Source organism: Dioscorea cayenensis, unplaced genomic scaffold (genome assembly GCF_009730915.1).
Source record: "Dioscorea cayenensis subsp. rotundata cultivar TDr96_F1 unplaced genomic scaffold, TDr96_F1_v2_PseudoChromosome.rev07_lg8_w22 25.fasta BLBR01000104.1, whole genome shotgun sequence".
NCBI classification, from domain to species: Eukaryota; Viridiplantae; Streptophyta; class Magnoliopsida; order Dioscoreales; family Dioscoreaceae; genus Dioscorea; species Dioscorea cayenensis.
In genome coordinates this window covers 147,215-172,285 of record NW_024086495.1, presented here as the reverse complement: position 1 = coordinate 172,285, position 25,071 = coordinate 147,215, and the positions used below count along the sequence as shown (strand labels likewise).

At 33.9% G+C, this 25,071-nt stretch overlaps 2 protein-coding genes across 2 annotated transcripts; both read right to left on the bottom strand.

The window, feature by feature from the left end:
• Positions 1-5,074: 5,074 nt before the first annotated feature.
• Positions 5,075-16,998, bottom strand: LOC120253493 (sister chromatid cohesion 1 protein 4-like). Its single transcript, XM_039261829.1, is given in 16 exon segments — positions 5,075-5,492; positions 6,412-6,541; positions 6,662-6,770; positions 7,381-7,414; positions 7,832-8,865; positions 9,688-9,824; positions 9,940-10,075; positions 10,289-10,457; positions 10,460-10,719; positions 10,845-11,051; positions 11,145-11,902; positions 12,358-12,419; positions 14,395-14,444; positions 14,535-14,632; positions 14,779-15,040; positions 16,457-16,998. Coding segments are annotated over 16 exon segments (3,669 nt in total). The 5' UTR covers positions 16,581-16,998; the 3' UTR covers positions 5,075-5,393.
• Positions 16,999-18,795: 1,797 nt separating this feature from the next.
• On the bottom strand, positions 18,796-22,192 carry LOC120253507 (BTB/POZ and TAZ domain-containing protein 3). Its single transcript, XM_039261849.1, has 6 exons — positions 22,088-22,192; positions 21,215-21,609; positions 20,731-20,861; positions 19,959-20,265; positions 19,348-19,661; positions 18,796-19,123 (listed from the first exon to the last, which is right to left on the bottom strand). The coding sequence occupies exons 2-6, from the start codon at positions 21,494-21,496 to the stop codon at positions 18,994-18,996; spliced, it is 1,164 nt and encodes a 387-aa protein (XP_039117783.1). The 5' UTR covers positions 21,497-21,609; positions 22,088-22,192; the 3' UTR covers positions 18,796-18,993.
• Between the last annotated feature and the right edge of the window lie 2,879 nt (positions 22,193-25,071).

Below are 25,071 nucleotides of genomic sequence, written 5' to 3'. Positions count from 1 at the left end.
AAGAAAGAGGGATTCGATGAGGAACCATCCAGCCTCTGAGGGATCGCAACAACGACAAGCTCGATCTTAAACCGGATCATGGTTGCTTTGATTTTTTGTCTTCTTTTATTTTTCTATTTTTAATTTTCTTCTTCTTTTTCTATTCCTCTTTCTACTTCTTCTTCTCTATGATGCATAGTTGGATCTCTTACTCTCACTTTCAAGCCTCAAGCAATTAGAAATGGAGGTTTTAACGGCATTGTGGCTAAGATTGACCTTGCTAAGGTCAACGATTACAGCAAGAGATGAAGGGATGAAGCCATAGAAGCGGTTTCCTGGCAGGGAGAGCGTTTTTCTAGTGGGGAGGTCTCTGGTGAGGTTTTTCTAGTGCAGGATCACTCTCTCAAAGGACCCAGCAGTGTTATAGAGTACGCCCAAGAAGACACAAGGATCGTCGGAGGCGACCAAGGAATATAATGTCCACTTATATTCAGTGTGTTAGTTTGGGCCTAAATCACCAGTTCTCAACGCCATTTTGCAAACTTTTCAAGATGAATCAAGGATAATACTGGAACTCTCATGTTATTGCTTTATTTGTTTGCTTTCAGTCCTCTCTTTTAGTTAGCTTTACAAGGTACGTTATTGGAGGACTTAATTGGTCTTTATCAGCACTTTGTTTTCCAAAAATTGTTATATTTATCTGATGATAGACATGTTTCTATTCACAGGATGAAGATGTAAAATTCATAACAAAATATGATAAATCTTTATTGCACTTGGTTCTTTCAGGCACCGATATCATGTTATGCTGCACATTTCATGATCCAGTGCTACAAATACCGATATGGTAGCATGTTACAATCATCATCGATATTTTATTTTGTCTAATTATGTACAATTGAATTAATTATGAAACTAATACAACATTTTGCTATATTAAATCTTGATTTTTTTCAATGTAGGCAACTTCACTCATCATAATTAATAGTAATGCACCATATAATTACCTGCCCTTCATCCTAATAATTATTTTATTTAGAGATGTATTGAACCATCAATCTTTTGCATGAGCCAGTGTAGTATAATTATATCCTTTTCTCCATCCTATTTGGGTACTGATGTAAAAGTTCAACAACTCAAGGCATTGAAGTATGGATTTTCTCCCATACTAATGGACTCGGGAATTGATGAATTAAAATTTTTTATCATAAAAAACCCAAGAGTTCAATCAGGAGAATTGAAGGCTGGCCTTTTCAATTTATGTTGTTTAAACTGGAAATCTGAATGGCACGAATTTGGATACTGATTCAGAGATGACAGGTTTAGTTAATGTTATCAAATACAGTATGTTTAAAAAGTTCACCTTAACCGGGCAAATTGTAAAAGAGTTTTCTTTGGCTATGCATAATGTTTAAGCAGGTCTTCTAGGTTGTATGAGTTTGCAAGTACATCATTTTCGATGTACATCCTTTCCACTTAAGCAAAATATGACACTAAGCCAAGCCCTAATTGAGGACCTAAAGTCCAGAAGAGCTTACTTCTCAGCTATCATTGCCTACAACACCGGAGATAAGAAGAAGAGCAACAACAACAACAACAACAAGCAAAGAAGAGAGAAAAGAATTATACTGAGACTCTAGCGAGCTCGAGTCTGGTCACCACCCAAAACATGAGCTTGAGCAGTGTAGTGAGCGGTTCGCGAAACACAGAGCAGCGATATCTTGTGACTAATTAAGCAGGAAAGAAGTAGAGAAGGATGGTGGCGGTGAGAATAACATTGCCTTTCTAGCACACATTGACGCAAATTGGATTTCTGTGTTTGTGCCGCGAGATTTATTGATTATTATTTTTTTTGAGCAAGAAGTGTTTGCTGATTAACCGGAGAGTGAGATGCAGGAACTAACAAAGCATACTACAACTCTTAATTTGCCAAATAGGTTGAAGGATTTAAGATCATCAAAGGATGCCAATAGCTTGGAAGGTGATAATTTTTTTCCTAAATTTGCAATTTTTCTCATTCATTTGTGATTCTAGAAATTTTACACTGCTCTTTGTCTGATTTTCAAGCAAATGTAATTATGTATATTGAGGTTGATCTAAGATTCCCTAGTTAGAAGTTTGAAGAACTACTGTACAATGTGTTTATTTTTTTAACCGATCTCTTTGCTCTAAATAATGCATGTTTGTTGTCAACATGGAAATCCTGCATTCTATGCTCTTTTGCTGATTTATGATAAATCAATAAAATTGTGATATAAATCATTTGAGAGTGATTGTGTTAATGAAGTTTGACTCATGCTCTCTCACAAGTACACTTACAAGGTTCTTATTAATATGCAATAGGTTTATTATGTTATAATTGAGGTTACAAAGTGAGATTTATTGGTTTCTACTTTTCCTGCAGGTTTATTTGAAAATACCTGTTGTTGTTTGTTTATCTAGTAAAAGTTGTGCGTGACAATCATTACAAATGTGAGGGATTTTTTTTTGGGTTACAAAATTGATATGATGCTGCCAGATTTACCAGTATGATTGATGGAGCCACAATTATTGACACTTTTAACTAGATTTAGTACATAATTTGTTACAAAATTAGGTGTTGATTGATGTCAGTGATTTTTTTTTTTTAATTTTTTTTTAAACTTTTGACAGTCATCTACAGTAAACAAAATAAATAACAAATGACCTTTCATTCCTTATAAAAGAGTCATTGCATTGTAACATAACAATTAAGGTTGTCTTAAGCTTGACAGATTGAGGCTATCCCTCATTCGAAAAAAACAAGTAAATTTTATACTTACTAATAATGTTAATAATTACAATTTTTTATGTTCATTTCATTATGCTATTTTTCATTTCATTAGCAACCTTAGAGATCATTAGCAAACACATTAAATTATCATGAGTTCAAGTTAGCCAATAAATTATGTCGACCTTGGGTAACCAAAACTAAAAGTATTAATGAAAAACACATTATGATAAATTTATTAAAAAATAGACAAACTTCTATAAACAAATAATATAAGTAAAACATGTTGTTTAACTTTCAAGAAAAAGTTTTATGTCACTACAATTTGCACAAATTTACATAATAATTAAGTATACAATACTAACCATATATTAGTATTAATTATTTTGAGGTTGTTTTATTTTTTAAAATTAGTCTTCCTAATGATGATATTTTCCATATATTTAATTCCACAAGCATATTAATTCCAATATTTATTTTTCTTACCATTATTTTATTTAACAAATATTTCAATAAACCTTTTCAAACATAATAATTAAATATTAAGTACTAACCATATGTTTGTATTAATTCTTTTGAAGTTGATTTTTTATCAATTACTTTTCTTAATTATGATAATTTCCATATATTTATTTCCACATGCGTGATAATCATGAGAATTTTTTTTTTTAACATCAATTCGAATACAAAAATTGAATACCTATCCAATTAATCCAATTTCTATCCTGAGAATATCTTAAAGTTGATGTTAAAAAAAAATGCAGACCAAAACAAAATATATTACATCAATTTGATGCTTTTGGAGCTATCAAGTGGACTACTTTCTCCACCACTCAAACTATTTCTTTACAGAAACGAACATGCTGTCCCTCATATAAAATGGTGGATAAAACAAATCCATCACAAAAGTATTGATGATTTTCATATTTATTAGTTTTGGAAGCCTTCAACCCACTAAGTTTTGACTCGAACTTTAGGTTCTCACCCATTCTACTATGTCCAGTTGGGGTAGAACAGTTAGCACCACTCATACATCTTTCCAATTACATATGAAAAAATTTCACATTGTTGAGTTAACGCTATTAGTTTTTTATTTGATTATTATCAAAATGTCTGTATATGTACAATTTTTTGGCAAAGTAGATTTTCCTCATGTAAAATGCACTACGTGATAAAAATTGGCCTTATTTAGAATTAGCTCATGAAAGGTTGTCCCATCCACTAAATAGCCCATAAAGTTTAGCCTATATATATATATATATATATATATATATATTTGTTATGTTTTTAAGATCGACTTATTGATTGAAACTTTTAGTTGTTTTTAATAAATCACAATATGTGAAAAAATGGAAATCAAAGAGCATGTTATTGTTGTTGTACAATTTAAGGTATTATTTAAGGAACTTTTGGAAAAATTAAGATTACCGCCTGCAATTTATGCATGCGAAAAACATGGTCTAGACCACAAACCATGTTTTTTTTTTATATAAAAGGATATTTGAAGATAGATGTGGAATTCATGACCAACTTGGATCGAAAACATATACCAAAAAAACAGCTGAAAATAATGTTGTCTTACATGCTATAAAGCATCTTAAAAATATTTATAATTTTATTATTAAAGATGTGAATGTGAAGGAATTATTTGACATTAAAGATGAATTAGAAGATCTAAAGGATGCTAATGAATTATTATTAGAAAAGTCTTGCGATGATTACTTATGAATTGGAAAAGTTGAAAGATAGGATGAGACTTTTTTGTATTTTTTAAATAATTTTTTATTTTAATTTTTTGAAATAATTCGCATTTAATAATGAAGCCCGTAGCATAAGCACAAACAACCATGCTTGTAATAATAATAATAATAATAATAATACAGGGAATAAACCTTGGTTAGAGCACCTTGGTTAGAGCCTTTAAGGTATAATATAATATGCTCAAAAGGTTTCAAAAATTTTTATGGGAAGTGATATTAAATCATGAAAAGTGGTATAGGAATATTTTCAAGCCTTAAGTTATTCATCTCATAATTTTTACTTTTTTCTAAGAAATTACTTTTTTAACATAACAAAAGTCAATAAGCATGTGTTTAAATGTTGCTACCTCCTCCTACAAAATTTAAATTATATTCACATATCAATCAAGCTATATTTTGAATTTCCAATTTTGTTCTTTCTTTTCTCTTGTCTACAATAATTCCACAAAAAATAAAAGTTCAAAAAATGACAAACCATTTTTTATTCTTTTAGGGCTCAATGTTTCAGTGCCCTAAATTCATCAAACTGTAAAGATAAGGTCACTAACACTTGAAATATTAATTGCCTGAATCAGCAAAAGAAGTATTAAAAAAACATAAAAAAGCTCTTTTTTGTGTAAGAAAGTACATGAAACTCCATAAACAAACTTTACACTGAAACCTAATAAACAACAAAGACTACAATGATCAATCTTACTACAAAAGGTACAACACATATATACAAAGATGAGACAATTGGTATAAAATTATTTGCAGTACCATGAAGCCCTCCAGGAAGTGCAAAAATCACAAAAACAGAAGGGCAAGCTTTTGGTAAGGATTAGATTAACACCATTTTAAGGTTCAGCAAGTCGTCGACATCATAGAATCAAAAGGTCATATATGAACTTTGTGATTTGGGGCAATCAAAAGTCTGATTTCAAGAGCTTTGCTCTTGGCTTGATCTTGATATAATCCAAAGGTTTCTCCTGTTCAACCTGGATGTAGTCCTTTGTTTTTAAAACCTGTGAATTAAAAGTATAAATGAGAGAGATGTATGTAAACCATGAAAGTAGAACATGAATTAGAACACAGGATCACTGGTTTGCCTGAAACATATGTTTGGCTATGTAAGCGAAAGATTGTCGGAATGTGCATATAAAGGTATTGCCTTCACTAACAAATCGGTATGCAAAAGACAGGAAGATAAGTTGAGTATTGATAATATTATAAACAAGAAAATTTTCAATCTCATGACGAAATGGTCGTAAGATGGTAGATCGCGGATTGGCTGAGATGCATGAATGCATGCACATGAGAGACCATAAAATCTGAAACCAGTATTTGTCGCTACCAGTAACACAAGTTAAGCATAGAAATTTGCAAATAATTGGTTTAGAAGTCCTGCCACATGAAGCCAACCTGAGAGCCATGTCAAAATTTATCATTTTCTGTCATGTCAAAAGTTCAGATCAGAAAATTCATGCAAGCCCAGATGCAAATATGGCATTTGACAATGCTTGAGGTTGTTTTCATACTAGTAAAGAGTGACGGTTACTAAAGATCGAATAGGAAGCATCCAAACATGTTACACTTGATCTTGTCTTGAAAAAATTTGTTGGGTGTCTTGTTGAGTTCAAGTTGAGGGCTAGAATAAATTCTGAAGGTTAAATTGTGAATCAATTCAAATGCATGAAATGGGACAAAGTGAGGCAAAAGATTAACCCTTGATACTAACTCTTTCAAGAGTGAAAATTTTACAAAGGGCTCAATAGAAATTTCAAATATAAGAAAAGTATTCCTGTCTAATTCATTAGTCTTTTGAGGGTCAGTTTATAACTAAATTCCTACCTATGTTATTCAATAAGGATTAGAAGATGATAATGATTTACAAAGATAACAGAAGAGAATTAATATAATTTTGATAGCAGAGAATTAACATACCAAAGTCTCAAAAAACATCCGTGAAGCTTCTTTGCGTGTTTTCCCAACTAAAAGGCGGTCCATGGTGACCATTTCCCTCCCTTGCCCAAGCTCATCATCAAACAAAGTTTTCAAATACCTTGCAACACCCCTGGAAAATTTTTATCAGGGTAAGATGTTCTCCAAGACAATTTGTGGAACAACGCAAAATAAACGTCATTATGGCTGGTGGGAAGAAAAAGCAAGAACATATTCAAAGATATGAGCCTACCTAGTGCGAGAAGACCATCCGCTGTTCTCCTGTGATTGGGCCTCCCTAGGATTTTGCTGGTCATCATCTGCTTCGTAATACTCTTCTTCATCATCTACATTCAGGAAATCTAACAGGGGGAAAAGGAACATATTATTATGAGCATTAACAATTGGTTTCGAACAAAATTTATATGACTGAACAATAAATGATAGATACTTAGAATGCCTTGATTTCAGTAGGAAGTACACAAAATATGCAAATTATGTGCTGATTACAGAGCAAAATACTAAAACATGATGAGTGTGTATATGCACCACTGTTCTTCATGCTTAATACAGGAATTGAAAGGCTTCAAGAACAGTTTCTTTTGCATAACAAAAAGTGAATAGCAACAATTAACAGTAAATAAAATACAAATGTCTCTAATATCACAAACATCAAATGTTCATTTAAAGCCACCAGAACAAAAGCCTATTGTGATCACTAAATAAAGCATTTCAAAAAGTAGAAACCAGCTCTTTTATATTATTGATCATAAAAGAAAAGGTTGTGAATTCAATATTCATAATTTCTATGGAGACAAAATGGCAATCATTGAAGAAAAGGTTCTATCACTCGATGATGCAATTAGTTTTAGAGTATTCTACGTAAGGAAAATGGCACAAATATTCTGAAAATCTAATGATTGTGAAGCAAATTGCTAAACTAAAGTTGAATTATGTTTAAAAAGATTCTACCTGTTTCATTTCCATTTGCTGCACTCCAGAAGTCCTGCACCACATAAAGGGAGAAAGAAATTCAAGAAGTCTGAACAAAAAGTAGATGGTGTAATGCAAGAGCTACACAATTCATGATGGTAAACCAACTAAAAGATATATAACAAGATAACTAGTTAGGTACAACCTACAGAAGAATGTATTCATCAAAATATATATATATATGAAGATATAATTTGTTCGAATTTGCCCAATTGAAATATCTGGAAATACTATTTTCTTTTCTCTTTTTTTTTTTCTCATACGAATCCAAACAAAGTTTCACCACTTTTGTCATGCAAGTCATTGCATGCACAATATTCACATTAGGTGGATGCATTTATTTGAATCATGCATATGCATGGATATATTAGCATTATTCCAAAAGTGACAGAAAGGTGAAACTTAACATAAAATTAATTGATGAACTTACACTAGATAACGGCAGTTCAGCAAAATCCCCTGGAATGTTCTCGCCATTCATGCCGCCTTCTGGGTTAAATTCCGGCAAGCCAGAACCCTCTCCTGCTGTTGATGGAATATTTTCAGTTTCTGTGTTAGGCCGAAAAGGATCTTCCTCAGCATGGAGGAACTGCTCACCAAAGGCCTCACCATCCACAGAAATCTCCAAGCAGTCCTCTTTACCTTTTTCCATATGTTGGTATTCTATAATATTAACTGAACTCGGTTCAACAATTCCCATGGTAACATCTGGGCTAAAAAGTTGACCTTCACCATTGATGAATGAGGTGTCTGTGTGCAAGCATTTCTCAACTTCAAGTGAATCCATGGAAAGTAATGTTGGGTTATTTTCAACCTGGCCCATATCAGATGTGTCATCTTGATGGCAAACTGCATCTACTATCTTCTCACTCTTACTATCAATAATATTTGTTACGCCATTAGAAGCGCATACATTTTCATCCAGGACCATCATATCATCATCATTCATATCCTTGAGCTCATTGGATGGCAGAGCTGACTCATGTGCCAACTGTTGTTCTGAGTGCACAAGCACATCATCACTTTTAACATCAGATTCATCTTTTTCATGATTTTCATGTGCTACAGTTGCTTCAGCTCTGTGGTCAGTGGAGACCTCACTCCCATTACCAAAATTTGGAGCAGAACCAGTAGGCACATCACAAGGACACCTGTCATCCAATTCTATAGGATGACTACCATTTGACGGTTCTGGTGGAGACAGATCAGCTGGTGATTTTACCATATCCTGAGAATTGGTATTTACCCATGAGCTAGAAGGACCATCGGTTTCACCATCAACCTTTTCTGACAAGACAATTTGTTCACCTATGTCTTCCAGACATATCTCCTCAACAATCTTTGAACTCCTTAATAAGGTAGGTTCTTTAGATGATTCTACAAATTGGTCCCTATCATACTGAGAATCTTGCTCATTTGACATATATGTTCGGTTGTGTAAACCATGCAACTCCGCTGATATACCTGAAAGTGAACAAACCATAAAAAACTTCTCCCTTATAAATGAAAGTTTAAAGAGGACACGAGATAAGAATGTAAACCTCAATGTAAAGAAACAAAAGAAAAGTTAACACAGTTATCTCTGCATACAGCATATGGCAAAAAATAATTTTATGAACAAAATTCTAAATACAAGACAGCATATGAATGTTGAACCCAATGTGGCTTCCTGGCTCATTTTCCAAATGATAAGGTTGTCAAAGAGGGCATCAGTTCACACTGTTCTTAAAGACTGAAATTTATCAGTTAGCCAGATGCAGTGGAAATGTTGTCACATTATGACAATAAAAATTAAAAGCTGCTATTCAGCTATATACTCTCAGTGGCAAGGGTATTTTAAGAAAAAAATAATTTCATCAAAGGCAAGTGGAAGCAGTCCCACTTTAGAGGTCTCCATGCAAAATAGGAAATTCTGATTATTAAGTACTGCAGATATAGTCTCTAAAGAACAATTTTGTTATCCATGACTATGCAAATCCTCCAAGTTATGAGAAAGCGACTTTACCCACATCCAACCAGCTTGCTTAGGACAGAATGTTGCTTATTAAATTAATGAAATAGACATCATGAATCTCAAAATCTTCATGGACTATGATTCAAACTATTAGAACATTAAGCATTTTGGCCTTTTCCATAAATTCTAAAACCAACATAAAGAATGACCAATAAATTATAATGAAATAATTTAATTTATTATCACCAATCAAAATTGATAAATCAAGGCTTGAGCATCAGACATAATATGCAAGCTACAAACAGTAGAGAAAGTACTGCATATAAAATCACCTGTAAATATAGATTCCTCAAAAATTTCAAGTTCCTCAGAACAACTCTGAATCATCCAAATTTCTGCACGTGTGCAAGGAGCCTTCTTTCGGATGCGCCGTATGTCTTCTGTGTTTATTAATTGTTGGCGAATTGCACTAAGAGACAATCAAATTGCAGAACTAGTCATGACACAAATATACTAGACAATTATTGTCTAGAATCATTAAAAAGGAAATTAGCAACAAACAGTAACTAAAATGGAAAACATACTCAGCATGTAAAACCATGGTATCATCAATCAGGACCTTCCTCTTGGGTACACCAGCCTTGGGATTCAACCGGGGACGCTTGAAAGAGCTCACTTTATGGGGAGTAGGTTGTGTTTTAATGCTTGCAACTCTTCCAACTGAAACAGTAAAGCATTTGATTGAACTTACAGACACATGCAGATAATCAAACATTCGTATGGTATGCAAACAATAACTTATGAAAAGAAAAAACTCATGTATTTCTCAGGTACATGGTAGAACATACTGAAACCGCTTAACTTTGAGAATAAAATTGGCAAAGTCATTTCCATTTAAGGTATTGATTTCTAAGTCCAAAAAGATAGTATTACCTAAAATGGAGGCCAATAAATCATCATCCTCAGGAATATGTTCTGTGATCCTTCTCCCCCGGGGTCTGCCAGGCAATTTGGCTGAACTTCCATTTTGTGGACCTGATATGCTCTCTGTCAGATGACGTTTTTTTCGACTAAGACTCTTGATCCTGTCAACACTTTCTTCAGATCCGCAGCACCTTTTTCAGAAGTAAGTTGTCCTAAATCATTCGACATATTGTCATCGCCAGGTGGGGCTAGTAGCATTTTTTCAGGCTCTGGAAATTCATGGCTTGAAGTGCCATTCAAATGATCTAACTGGTTATCATTTATATTAGCATCAGATGAGAGTTTCTGAGGCTTTTCAACACATGTGTTTTCTGATTGTACAATCTCTGATGTCTGGGGAGCCTCTCTGATTGTCTCCATAACATTTGCCGAGCAGGGCTCTTCAAATGAAAATAAATAAATAAATAAATGAAGATTAAGTTGTCCTCACTCCTCAAGACAAGAAAATTAAAGCACAATAAATTGATTAAATTTACTATATCAAGCAATAAGTCTTCCAGTGTACCTTGCATGTCAACTGAAGAAACCACCAGAAGTACTTCCTCACCAGCTGGTGCTCCAGGCAAGCAATTTGAAGTTGAATTGCATGTCCCCTGAGGATGCTGAGCAGTGTCTGCATCTTGAACAAGACTCTGATTACTGAGATTTGTCTCGTCATGAGAAGTAACATTGACACCAGAAGCTGCAGCTGATGCAGAGTTCTTAATTGTGACTGGTGCAGAATTTTCCAAGATCAGGTTAAGGGAGTGTTCTAAAAGAATTTCTTCTAAAGAACAAGTGAGAGATACTGAAACATGCAACAAACCTGTTTCTGAGAGTATGGTATCTTCATTATCATGCAGTTGTTCAAAGTCTGGTAGACTATCTGCTTTACCGGACACAAATTCCTTCTGAAATTCATCAGCACAACTCTTTCCACCTTCCACACCAACCTCATCAGGTTCAGCTGCAATGCCACCTGAATGTTGTGGCTCACAAGGAGCAGACTTCAGGTCAGCAAAAGGAGGTGGAGACGCCCCTAACACAATTTCTGCCAATTCTGAAGCTACTGGTGTTGGATCGACAAGTGAATTGTTATCTGCTCCCTCAGGACAATCAATTTCTGAATGCAGAGGACTTCCACTGGTCTCAGCATCCAGATAGTTAGCTCGTGAATTTTTCTCCTGAGAACTCAAAGGAGGAATTTCCTGAATATTGGCTGGAATTGCTTCTCCAATCAAGCTAGGAGTTGATGGAGCCTGAGCACATTCAATTAACTCTGGGGAATGAACATCAGAATGAGCAGAAACACCAGAAATATGTCCAGTAGTCGATGATGGACCATCTATATGATCATCAGGAAAATTCATTTCATTCTGGTCAGGAGTTTGTATGTTGTGTCCATGCTCACCAGAAGTGTCTTCATTTTTCTCAATACTAGCTGCATCCAAATGATCATGTTTGTAAAGGTCACTAGAAGGAAATTCAGATAAATCCTTTGGAGTTGCAACATTAGCATTCCCATATAAAATTTGTCCTTCAGCGATATCCATATTGCCAAGCATGATGCTATGCTGCATGCCACTGAAGATAAAACATGCAAGATTATCAATATTGTGAAGGACATGCCAAACATAAATAGTATACGCCTTAAGCTGAGGAACACCACTTTAAGGGTACCATGGAAAAAGTATTATAAGAGAAACCAACCAGAGAGCATTTGAAGTCAAGTAACATCGAAAGATAGTTCAATTCATCAGCAATAAAAAAGCAACAGTGAAAAGAACTAAACAAAATTAACCTTTCATTCAATCATGTTAACAAAACTTGCATGTATACTGTTAGCAGAAGAAGCATCTAAAGGCTGTCAATAATATGGCCCCACACCAAAAACCATCAAGGGGACCAACACAATACAGGAACTGCAAATAATAAGGAAACCCACAATTTGAAAGAATGAACATTTCAAGCGAATTAATTAGAATTTATGTATACAGAGTCTTTCATTAAAATTGAAAGAGTATTATTAGATAGCTTACTCTTCTGCATCAAATGGAACTGGAGTATGCTGTGATGAGGAAACTTTGTCCAAGAACAAGTCCTGTAAATTAAGAAGACAAAGTAGAAGGAAAAAAAAAATCAAATTCTTCAAACTATGAATATTAAGCTAAAACATTAGGTTGCAACAATTGAAAAGATCAAAGAGTATGGTATATCATGGATTCCTCGTGCATCGACTGCATATAACTTCCACAGAAAATAAAAAATATCTTACAAAAAGCTAGCAGAGAAAAATAGAAGATTACATCATTTCAGTGTTATATGCTTTTGTTCATCTTCTCACTCACACTTCTTTTCCTCTCCCTCCTTTGCCTCCATTTTCCAACCTCATTTCTCATACAAACTTCTATTTCCTGAATACCATTTATCATTTGGCACACAAAAATCTATTGGAAAGGGCTCCTATAATCAGGGTATGACACATGCATCTGCAACATCTGAATACATCACTTTAGGGGGATTGTTTCCAGACTAATCAATGATTGCAAGTAACTTTGCAGCCACTAACTAAAGATCGAAGGGCAAGGTTTCTTGGCAATTATCAAGCCCATTTGTGACCCAGGATCTTGAAAATGTCCAATTTGTCACCCTCCAATTTCCTCATTCTCTTATGTCAAAATTGGGAGATCTAATGTATACAACAAAATCTTCCATCTATCATTAGGAGGGTACCACCTGCCTAACATTAGGATAAAAAATTTCCTTCCAGAACAAATTCAAAGAAGCAAACACTAACCCCATCATCCCAAACACCAACCAGACAAGGCCTATAAGTATGTTTGGCGGTTTCAAGTTTCATTTGATAAATTATAACTATCATGCAATAGTTGTAGCCATTGTATTTATTTTATTTTATTTTTGGGTGTTAAAACTGTTTTATTGATATGGAAAATGAGAAATGCCACCAAGCTTGATTTTAAAGCAGCCTCGAAGTTTGAATAACATTCAATTAAAATATAAAGGAATAAATATATAAATATGTGTGAATTTATGGCATATATACGCATATATCTTTGGCACAACGCTTGCTTTGCAACCATCTTAACCCAACCGTCATGCAAAAACCATGACTACAATCAACCAGCCAAGCACTTTTTTAAAGCTTTTAATCCATGTTTAAAAACAATAAGACTGCAACATTTCCCTTACAACAACCTATCAACTTCCCAAAATTATGTTTACACTCATCCAACCATGCCTAAATTGCACTTGAAAGCCAAGAATAGAATAATGAACCCTCTTTTCAGAAGCCATTCACCACAAAAGGGCAGTTAAATGTATCCTTATACAAAACAAATTTTCAGAACACCATCAAAGCATTCTTCCATCCATCTTCACTCTATATGCAAGGCATTCTGTGGTTGCGGATTAACTGGGCTTAATGCATACAGCATTATAGAAATATAATATAATATCTTACAGGATGATGGAACAGTTACTGCATACATTCAATTAATCTCACTATGAGGAGTTAAATTACTCTAGGGGTGTGTTTGGGTGGGGGACAAGGGTATGAGATCAAGTAAATCTTTTTCAAATCTTGAGTTGATCAAAGTTTAACCAAGTAAATAGCAATCAAAACCAAATATTTAAAAAAAAAAAAATCCCACTTTTCTGAATAATAATAAATATTTATTAATATTAATAATTTTGGAATTAATTATTAAGTATATATATAATAGATTTAAAAACAAAAAAGAATAATCCTTATGCCAAGTTGTTTGGTTGGGGGAATAATACTTATCCCCCAACCAAACATGGGCTAGATAGCTCCTTCATAATATACACGTAGAGCAAAGACAGGTGTCAAGCCTTTCACAAAAACAAATACCCACATAAAAAGAGAAGATCACAAATCAAAAACATTAGTTATAATGACTAGCAAAAGAGTTGCTGAAGAGCATTGTCACAAAATATCCTGACTAAAAAAGCTTCCAGGGAAAGCTAAGACAAAACTTACAGTAGATAGCCTTTAATAAAATGTGAAAAAAGAGACTATCATGCTGAAAATTTACCTCGTCAAGGTCTAAGGCAATTTGAGAAGCATCTCCATCACCAAACCTCTCTGCAGAAATAAAATGTACAATAAGCAATTTCATAGAAGATTGACTAAAATTGGCAATTAAACACTATCATAAAGCCATAGTTGACCAACCATCCAATCCAAACTGTGATCTTGAATAATCCAAGCCATCTCTTGTATCCTGAAGTGTAATCTGCTCTCTAGTACTCACATGGTGATCTACAGAGTTACTGCATACCCACAAACCAACATTATATTAGGATTATTCCATTTGTGAATTTAATTCCACCAAAATGCTGCATATAATTAATGCATTGAACTGTTGTACACATTACGGCACAATTAAAAAAATTGGAGAGAAGTAAGTGAAACCAACCCATGAAGGAAGGCACTATCAGGTAACTCAAAATCATCAAGATGAAAAGTCTCTGGCAGAGTGATAGAGTGGTAAGGCGCAGTTGATTCTTCTGGGGGAAGATCAACAGCAGTTGACCTAAACGCTTGTTTTATCTTGAGTAAAGCCTCACTGCAATCATGAAAAAGATAGTTCACCTTTCGGGAATATATCCTTACAACACCAAGAAGAAGATGGCTTGACAACCGAAGAGCGATTGGCGCCTCAGGGAAAAGAATTGAGTCTGTAATTGCAGAGCAGAAAATATAAAATTAAAAAAGAAGTTAGAATACTGAAAGAGACACAGTTCATCAGACTTTTTTTGTTACACACATTCAGGCAGTCAGCATACAAGCAAAACTGACTGCATAAAAATGACAGCAACTCAAAGAAACAACACAAATAAATTTCCCAATACAGTACAGTGATTGTACAGTTAATATTATCAAAAACTTTATGCAATATGTTTTAGAAACAGATTCTCTTGATGTTCTCATCCATCAAAATATGATGCTGCATCAATTTCATAAAACTTGAAAAAGCTTTCAATAAAATATGTTAAGCTATTAAAAGTTACATCCCATTCTAATCAAATATACCCATAAGCATGTTCTTTGACAATGCCCAACTTTTAACTTTTAACTTCCAACTTCCAACTTCCAAGACATGGTATAAGCAACACTAACATTTCAGTAGGGGAAAAAAGGCACTATAGAATCAAGGAGAAAATGGTCAAAGAAATTTTTTTTGAAGAACAGACAGTACTTAGCTAGATTTGTCTCCACAAGGCCTTCAAAACATTCTTTTGAAACTAAAAGCACAAAAACCCAGGAATAAGGCTGATTGGCACAGAAGTTGATCAAGATTAGAGCAAGATGGCTTGGCCAGCAACACAAAATCAGGTATGTCATCAAAAGGAAAATCTTGAGATAGTGACATGCGTTGAGGAACTAATTTGTACACTCTAGTAGCAAGTTTTCTAGTAGCAAGTATGCTCTTCCACATACAGCATATAGAAGTTAGCATTTTCTCCAAAATTATGTTCTAGGGAAGTATCAGGAGAGAATTTAATTTGGGTTAGAGAAAGTGCGGTTGGTAAACAAGGATTCCTTCTTCACCAAGGTACAGAATGTATTGAAAGATCAAATGGTTTCATTTACACAATTTTTTCGCCAGTTTATCATTGGCAGTCTACTTAGTGTTCAAACCCTATCTATATAGAAACTTCCTTCGCTGAAATCAAACCTCTAAAAGGACCAATGGAAAAGACCGAACTTTCCATGCTCCTATCAGTACAATTTGACATAAAAAACAAGCAGAACTTAGTACATAAATATTCAACCATGCATACCAATGGCCACCTGATAGCATTTAATAGATGAAAATTTCTTCCTCAAATTTCCACATTCCAGTATTGAAAGCCAAAGAAAACAAGAGAGTTTACTAAATAAAGCAATCAACCAAGCATGCTTATGGCCATCTGATAGCATTCAATAAACCAAGTTTTTCCTCAAATATCCACATTCCAGTATTGAAAAGCCAAAGGACTATTTTTAATAACAATTCCAGTTTTCGTTAATAAAAAAGGACAAAACTAAGCATTCATCACACTATGAAAGCATAAAAGAGATGAACATTTTCTGAAATACAAGATACTCACCTACAGAAACACCGATGTCAGTATCAGCAACCTGATTTTTCCTGAGCTTCCTCTCCAAATGAGCCGCAATCCATATCGTCCCAAGAGGCCCCTTTTTAGCCAAAATAAACTGAGAATAAAACATATTTCTCCTCAAAGCTCCCAAAAAAACCCTACAAATACACCCAGACCATCATAAACCTCCAGCTCCCAAATCAATCAAACCACTCCAAGATTCAATTTTTTCCAAACCCTAGCACTTCCCACATCTCCAATCAGCACCAAACTTCCGCCTTTCAGCTGCCCAAGCTTGCAAAGCGAGCAACAGCACCAGAACCCCAAATTCACCCGCAACCCACCCGATTCAAGCTGAAAAAACCCTAAAATTTCATTCAAATTGAAAGCACCAACACTCAAAAACACAGGATTCCAAGAGGCACAAGCTGGATTTCATGAAGATCTCCACGGATCCAAACCCCGAGGAGCCGAATTCGAAGCGAAGTCAGAAGAAAAAAAAAAAGCTGAGTCTTCTGAGAGAAGAGAAAACGAGAATGCAGGGAATTTGAAAGTGTGGGAGCACGGGCGAGGAAATTGTGATCTGAAGCGAGAAAATGGCACAATTTATCATCTCGCGAGATTTCATTATCTCGTATACAACTCGTCACAAATAAAGCCAAGCTTGCACCATGCCATGCCACCAGCTAGCGTGAATTATGAACACCGTGAAAACAAATAAATAAATAAACGAGTCATAATAATTTTTTGCTAATTTAAACATTTTTGAAAAATAGTGTGAAATTATAAATTTTTTATTGATGTTAAAAATATAAATTATAAGAACTACTTAATAGCACAATGGTTTCTCATTTCGACAGTAACTAGGCAAGCATGGGGTTTGAAACCCCACGCCTATAGTATTAGAAAATATAATTTACTCACTAATATTATTTACTCACTGGTTGTTGGACTAGATAATATATACTGGGTTCCAATATGGGATGAGCTATATTCTTTACTTCTTCAAAATTATAATTCCTAATATATCATTCTAAAACTCACATGAAAAAAATTTATTGTCCTATGTGTTAATATGTCTCACATGATAAATCTTTAGAGTATTTGTGTATTTACTAGCATCTTTGATACCGTTAAGTAGAGAAGGGGGCTTGTCACTTATTTTGTCAATATAAATAGAAAGACGGAGGTTGAGTACTCTAAGAACATCCGTTGTCACTTATTTGTCAATATATATATATATATATATAGAGAGAGAGAGAGAGAGAGAGAGTGGAGGTTGAGTACTCTAAGAACATCCGTAGATTTTAAATCTAGTGGACATTAATTTGGACCATTGGATTTTAATTTAACAGTTTACTGATATACTTGAACAATGATTGTTGTGTTTATGAATAGCATACAGGTAAAAAAAGATGCATAGTATTCTAATTTGAACCGTTCAATTATTTTCTACACATTAACTAAATAAATCATAACTGTTCAACCATATTTCTGCTAGCACCTAGTACAAAATCTAAAAACAAAAACACACTCATTCTGCATTACTCAATCAGCGATGACGTCGCTGAGAATCTACATATATATCTATACATATATGTATATATATATATATATATATATATATATATTCGTAATGACTTGTTTTTAATGTGTATAAAAAAAACTTGGTGAAGCAGCTAGGATTGACTCACTCAAGTTTGATAATTAATTAAAATTTTGATCATAACAAAAGCTAATAATAATTAAAAATGCATATGGTCAGGTATTTCAATTAGTTATGTTTAAATTATCTAAAAACAAAGTATTTAAAATAATATATATAAATTTTTGATTAATGCTATACTTATTTGGATTATTAAAGCATGCATTCGTTTTTCATAAAAGCTAATCAAATTTTGACTTGTTACTAACTTCAGTTAAAATAAATATTAGTAAAATTAATGCTGGCTATTTATTAATTAATTTTAAAATTTATTCGTAGTTAATATTTATAAATATGTTTATTTATGCAACTATTTAATAACTTTATTTTATTTTTATGCGCGAAATGAGATTTTGCAAATATCTCGATAAATTGGCTTTAGATGCATGACGTCAGTCTTTCAGTCAAGCCAAAGCGTAGAGGGAATCTTTATCTGAACGGATATGGATCAGCTACTCAGCTCGGAACAGCAAACACAGCCTTCTAAAATATATGTGACATTTAGCTCAAATGCCCCCTGCAAAGTCCCATAATTGCATTTCTCTGAAAAACTATAGTTTCTTATGTGCCTTGAAAACACAAATTCTTGTGGGTGTGAAAACCATTCAGAAGAACCACAAAGAACTCATAATCCCACAAATAAACTACAAAGAAAATGGTTCATGTAATATTTATTCTTTTTATAACTTTTCGGTTACAATACACATACAAAGCATTTTTCCTTATTTCTCCATTTACAAGTTTTTTATTTTCATGGTATCATCCTCCTTTGACATCACAATCTACATTAAAATTTCCTCTCAGCTTCAGAGCTCAAGATCACTGAAATTATATAGTTTTATGGTACGAAAATACGTCTAGCAGAGATCGAGCTTAGGGTACCTTTAACTGCTATCACCTTGCTGGCCAACAGGTTCCATTTCATCTCCTCTTTCCTGCTTTGATTCTTGATCTTAGCTTTGAAATGCCTGCTTTTGGTCACAGTCAATTCCAGCACATCATTAGAATTCAAAGATATCAGAAAAACAAACTGCAGAATCAATACCCTGAGCTTCAGTTTATAGTATATATAGTCAAATTTCGATTTAAAGCAGAGGTAAAAAGTTTGTCAGCTTTTCTTATAGAAAACATTCAGTTCAGAATTTAAGCCTTTGGATTAAATTGGTAAAAGAGAAGCGGAGGATTGACAAACCTGCACAAAGGAACTTTGCAAAACTCTAACTCAGAGCAGATCAGAGAATGAAGTTCAAATAGCTGCCACATTCGCTTACAATGTGTACAACCTCCGGGGACTCGAGTCTTACAGCTAGAGAAATGGCGAACCAATGATTCAAGCCCCTTACATGCAGGGAACTTGCAAGCTGTTTGGTTGTCCTTCACTACTTTGCCACTTGGTCCAATTGTTTGGCAACCGTCTCTGCATATGTGCACTAGAGCTTCCATTGCTTCATTCAGCCGCAAGTACACTTTTCTTTCTTCCATCTTTTTCATCTTTTCCTGCCTTTTCTGCACATTGTTATTATCCAAATGAATAAACTCTTAAGGGATAATAAAATAAAACATATTATTAAGATGCACCTTACAAATGACTAACACCTTAGTGAAGAATTCCAGTAGATTTGTTCCTTAATACACAAATAAGATCGATGCTGCTCAGTCAGTATTTATATAAGTGTACATCTAGAATAGAACATTTTCAATAAAGTTACTTCCCACTAAATGGTGCAGAAATGATATCTCACTGACTGTAAAACATAAGCAACATGAATATTCTTAACAATTTCGAGATGAATAAAGACTTACAGAATCGGCCTCCACAAGAGACTCTAGAAGCTCCTGTTCTAGTTCAGGATTTGTTTGTCTCATTACTTTCCACCCTTCAGACAAAGAAATAGTCTTGAAATCTTTCATAATCATGCGGGTGCATAAAACAGTAAGCCGTGGTGCATCACACAGTCTGGCTAACTGAAGTATATCAACCACATTTTCTGCATTCAGTAAAGCCTGCTCTACTTGGTTGATGCAGACTTTTTTCAAGGAAGGGATTGAGTATGAGTGAGACATGACAAGCAAGTGAAGGACATAATTTTTCATATCATCTGGTTCATAGCTGCATTCAAAAGCCAAAAGAGTAATCCATGAATATAACAACACCTTAATGGCTTAATCTAACATACAGCAATGAAGTCCTAGAAAGGATCAAAGGCACTATGATATACTTGTATGGCAACCAAAGCAAACCATCAGCCATGAGTCATAGTGTAGGTATCAGAGAGTTTTGGAACCCCTCTGTTCTTTCATTAGAAAATGTACCTCCCACCCAAATTCATTTTTGATGGAGGGTAATCATTTATTTACTGATTCTTGATTGGTGAAATACCAATGAACAGCTTGAATAAAATACTAGTTCCAAGACCCAAGAAAATATAAATGATTTCAGTATACATGTGCGGCCTCTTTGACAGGAGCTTAGTTTTATGAATGCATATCCAGTATTATATATACAGCTGCACAACAGAAATGAATTGAATTGATGTCCAAGTATTGGAGTAATAGAAATGAATTGATGGCATACCTTGAAGAATAAAGAAAACGAACAAATGCATTGGCAGCTTCTGAAGGAACTCCATGTATTTTGATACGTCGAATACCCCCTCTGATTTTTGCTTGTGCCAACAGATTCCTTATTACAGCAGATGAGATGCCCTGTTTGAAAATATAATTCAGAATGATGATATCAAAAATGTATATGGATCATATAAAAATCTATATTCTTCCAACATCCATGGCAAGCATCACTAATTTTGATAATCAAGTCTAAATTTCAAAAAATACTAATTAGCTAGAAACCTACAGATTGAAGTAGATATCTCTTCATCTCCACACACTACTCGATAATCAATTCTCAAGATACTGATATATCAAAAATTTTTGAACTTCCAAAAAATAAACTTGGAAAACATTAAGTGCAGACATGATAATGAAGACGCAGCGCATTCATACTCACAGGAAAGAACACATTATTCAAATCATTGGACTGAAAAGTTACATGAACTTACAAGAACACAGGAATGTGACAAAATAGTGCTCTTATCATCAGTGAGAACATGAACATCAGCCTCATATCCTTCATGAAAAAGCTTATCCCAAACAAGCCTTGTTTCATCCAGTACATAACTATAACCAGTCAGCCTCTTAGAGGAACTACATCCGCCATTTGCCGAGCTAGGTAGAGGGGGTGGTTTAGGTACACTACTACTACTACTACTACTACTAAAAGAAGATAAAGAAGGTTTTGAAGCATCCGGCACATCTAAAAACCTCGACCGAGACACCGTCATCTAGGTGCAAATCAAAAGGAACCTCATACACTTGATAAGATGAGAAGAGATGTGAAGAGCCTAGATCTAGACATGCCATCAACTGTTAAATCTGCCGCAATATCCACTTATTCCTGCAAATGCAATGAAACAGAAGCAAAAGATTACATATCAACATTCTCCAAAATAAGTATTCCTGCACAAATGAAAATAAAATTAACAACAATCTCCAAAATTGGAACTTTTTGCAATACAATACAAGTCCAACTATTTCTATACATGAATCTACAGAAGCTAACTTGGATATACTTCTTATGCACCAAAAATGAATCAATTCTACAATTCACCAACTACTGCTCATATATACAATAAAAAAAAATATTAAAAAAAGAAACACTGTCTGATTGTTTAGATAAGAACCATCGGTGATTAATCCTGGATTGAATCTATCTATCTATATATATATATATATAAAGAAAGCAAACACACATATTTAACAGCTCATGAAAACAAATAAGCAAAAAACGAGGATTCATTTCATTTCCTAATGAAATTTTCAAAAGAATCAATCCACAATTGAAGAGTGAATTGCAAGGAGATGAAATAGCAGACCTTGAATTGAATGAAATGGATGCCAAGCTTTGATCTTTGTTCTTCAATGGAGATTATTTTGCGGAGATGTACCGAGAGGGAGAAGAGAAGAGGAAAGCGGTAAATTAGAGAAAAGAGTTTTGTGGGTTTGGATTCCGGGGGGCAAATGGGGACAAGTGTGGGAGTGGGGCCCGGCCTCTGTTCACGTGTTGAAAAGGAAAGGTGGCCAATGAGAGAATGACACGTGTGAAGATTGCGTGTTGATAGACATGGGGAAAACCAGTATCCGCCGGAAAAGGACGGCAGCAGTAACCGGCAAGCGTGGGTCATGCAGATCTTGGACTTCATTTAATTAGTAGTACATTTATTTATTTATTTATTTATTAACTTGTTAAACCCTTGAAAGACTATGAAATTATTTTTCCCAAAGTGCATGTTTGATGCTTTGCAATGGAAAAGTTACTCTTTAATATATATATATATATATTTTATTACTTTTCTTCAAAAGTTTTCCACTATAGACTGTTTTATTGCAATCATTTTTTTCTGTAAATTAAGATTGTAATATTTGTTATGTTTAATGAAAATTGTGATTGAAATATATGTAAAATTAATTCATTATTTGATATGAACACATTTTCTTTTAAAGTGTTTTTAATTATTAAGTTTGTCTTTTGTCTTGTATTATTTTTAAATGTTGCCACGACTTCCTTTTGAAAAATAATAGGAAATAATGCTTAATAGTTTAATCAAAATTTTTATTTAAAGAAAAGTGGGGACACAAAATTTTTTAGCTAGGTGAAAAAGGAAGAAGAAAAACATTGAGTTCTTTTTTGTTAAGTTTGATGACATAGATTGGCATTATATGACAAGCCAAAATATGGCATGACAAAGAAAGATAACGTGACAATGATGACTTGGCAAAAAGAAAGAATAGACAGGATGATGATGATGATGGTCAAATCTTGGTGTCATGACATGTGAAGATATAAGGTTTATAATATCATATTTGGATACTATGTTTAGTGAAATTTCTCTCAATGGTTCATGTGATAATCAACTAATTTTGGAAAGTACTTCAAGTTAAATGGATCTCTTCAAGAAGAGCAAGTTTTATTTAAAGTATGATTATCTTTTATTGGTAAGATCCGGGATGATAAATCATATCTTTGGTAAAACTCTTTTTAGAAAAGATCCACCTTCAAGAGAGTGAGAGGAATGTTCTATAGTTGGCAAGGATAAAGATCATGAAGATTGCATGAAACTTAGTTTGGTGTGAAGCTATTTAATGACACAAACTAAGTTAGGCAAAGACAAGCCAATGAGATTATCAAAAACATATTTAGCAACACAATTTGAAGAGAGTTCTAAGAGCTAATTATGGGCGGAGCTATTCAAAGAGACTAATCATATATGGGAGATTGATTGAAATTACTTGAAGATTTGATTAAAGATTTGAAAATCCAGGTATGGATGATTGGAGATCATGCTTGAAGATATTGAAGGCTAAACTTGGATGAGATGAGATCAAGTTTAATAACAATATTTCCATGAGTCAAACGAAGATCATTTGGGAAGACCAAACTTAAACCAAGTTTGGAAAAAAGATCGGGAGATCTTCGGTGACCATCTTTGGTGAGATGGTTGCGTCGAGTCAACTGCTATAAGGCGGACTGAAGGAACCGGGAAAGTTGAAGGTCGCAGATTCGAGTGCAACTGGTTAGAACTCAGTCATGTTCAGGAAGGTGGACAGTGTTGCAACATCTAACTTTGGAAGGTATCTAAGTTAGAAAGCCGCGGAGAATTCTAAAAGAGGAAGTTTTATTGAGACGTCGGTGCGTTTATATAAGAGATCCTGCTTGAAGATTTAGGATGAGCCACGGAGTGAGAGACCTTTTGGTGAAGGTTGAGGAGAGTGGGCATCGATTAATCTTAAGAGGGTATTATTTGTCTTGAGAGAGTAAGGGAGTGTTGTATTCTTTATTCTATAACCTCTTTTAGTGGATTGTTTCTCCGGATTTGGCCCTTAGATGTAGGCAAGTGTGGTCCCCAACTTTGTCTCCATTCATTTGTAAAAGTTTTTCAAGCCAAGATTCTCGGCCTCATTTCCATGCAAGCCTTGAATTCGGGAAGCATTGTCCTTCATATTTTATTTGCTTTTGCCATCCTGCTGTGGAGCTAACCCATTAGAAATCTGTTCCTCTACCCATTATCTGTGGGTGTGTGTGTGTGCCAAAGAGAGAAAGATATATTTATGATTCTGGTTGGACCGTAAAACCTCCAGCGAACCACCGATGATGAGATTGTGAACACAACCGCATAGATTTCTTTGCCTCATTTTTCACTCTTAAAGGTAATCTTCTAGCCTTCTTTCTATTTGATTATTAGATGTTGTAGTGCTTGTAAATACTGGGGTGATGGTTGTCATGATGCCTTAGATAATAGTGGTTTTATTTGTTGCATGATATGCATATTAAAGCCAAGGCTTTTACATTTATTTGGAGTTTTCTGACACTTTATCCTGTCATCCTTTGAGTTGTTGCAATTGCATATACATATATATATATATATATATATAGTTGGGGTATTGATTTCAAATTATTGAACGGCAACCATAAGTGGGTGTTTTATGCATGTGCTATATGCATGTACTGCTATTTGCAAAACCTTTTTTTTTTTTTGTCTTTTATGTTACAAATAAATATATTTATATATATATATATATATACTCATACTCATACTAATTTGAATCTCCAGCCTAAGTGATATTGGGTACTTTTGTAACAAATTGAAACATTTTGAAATATATATATATATATATATATATATATATATATATATATATATATATATATATATATATATATATATAAAACCTTGTGTATTATTTCTTTTGCACACAGGTTATGGTGGTATATATATATATCCCTATTTTCATGTGTGTATATATATATATACTTATGCATGGACCTACAACTTTATTGGATCGTTAGTTATTTATAATT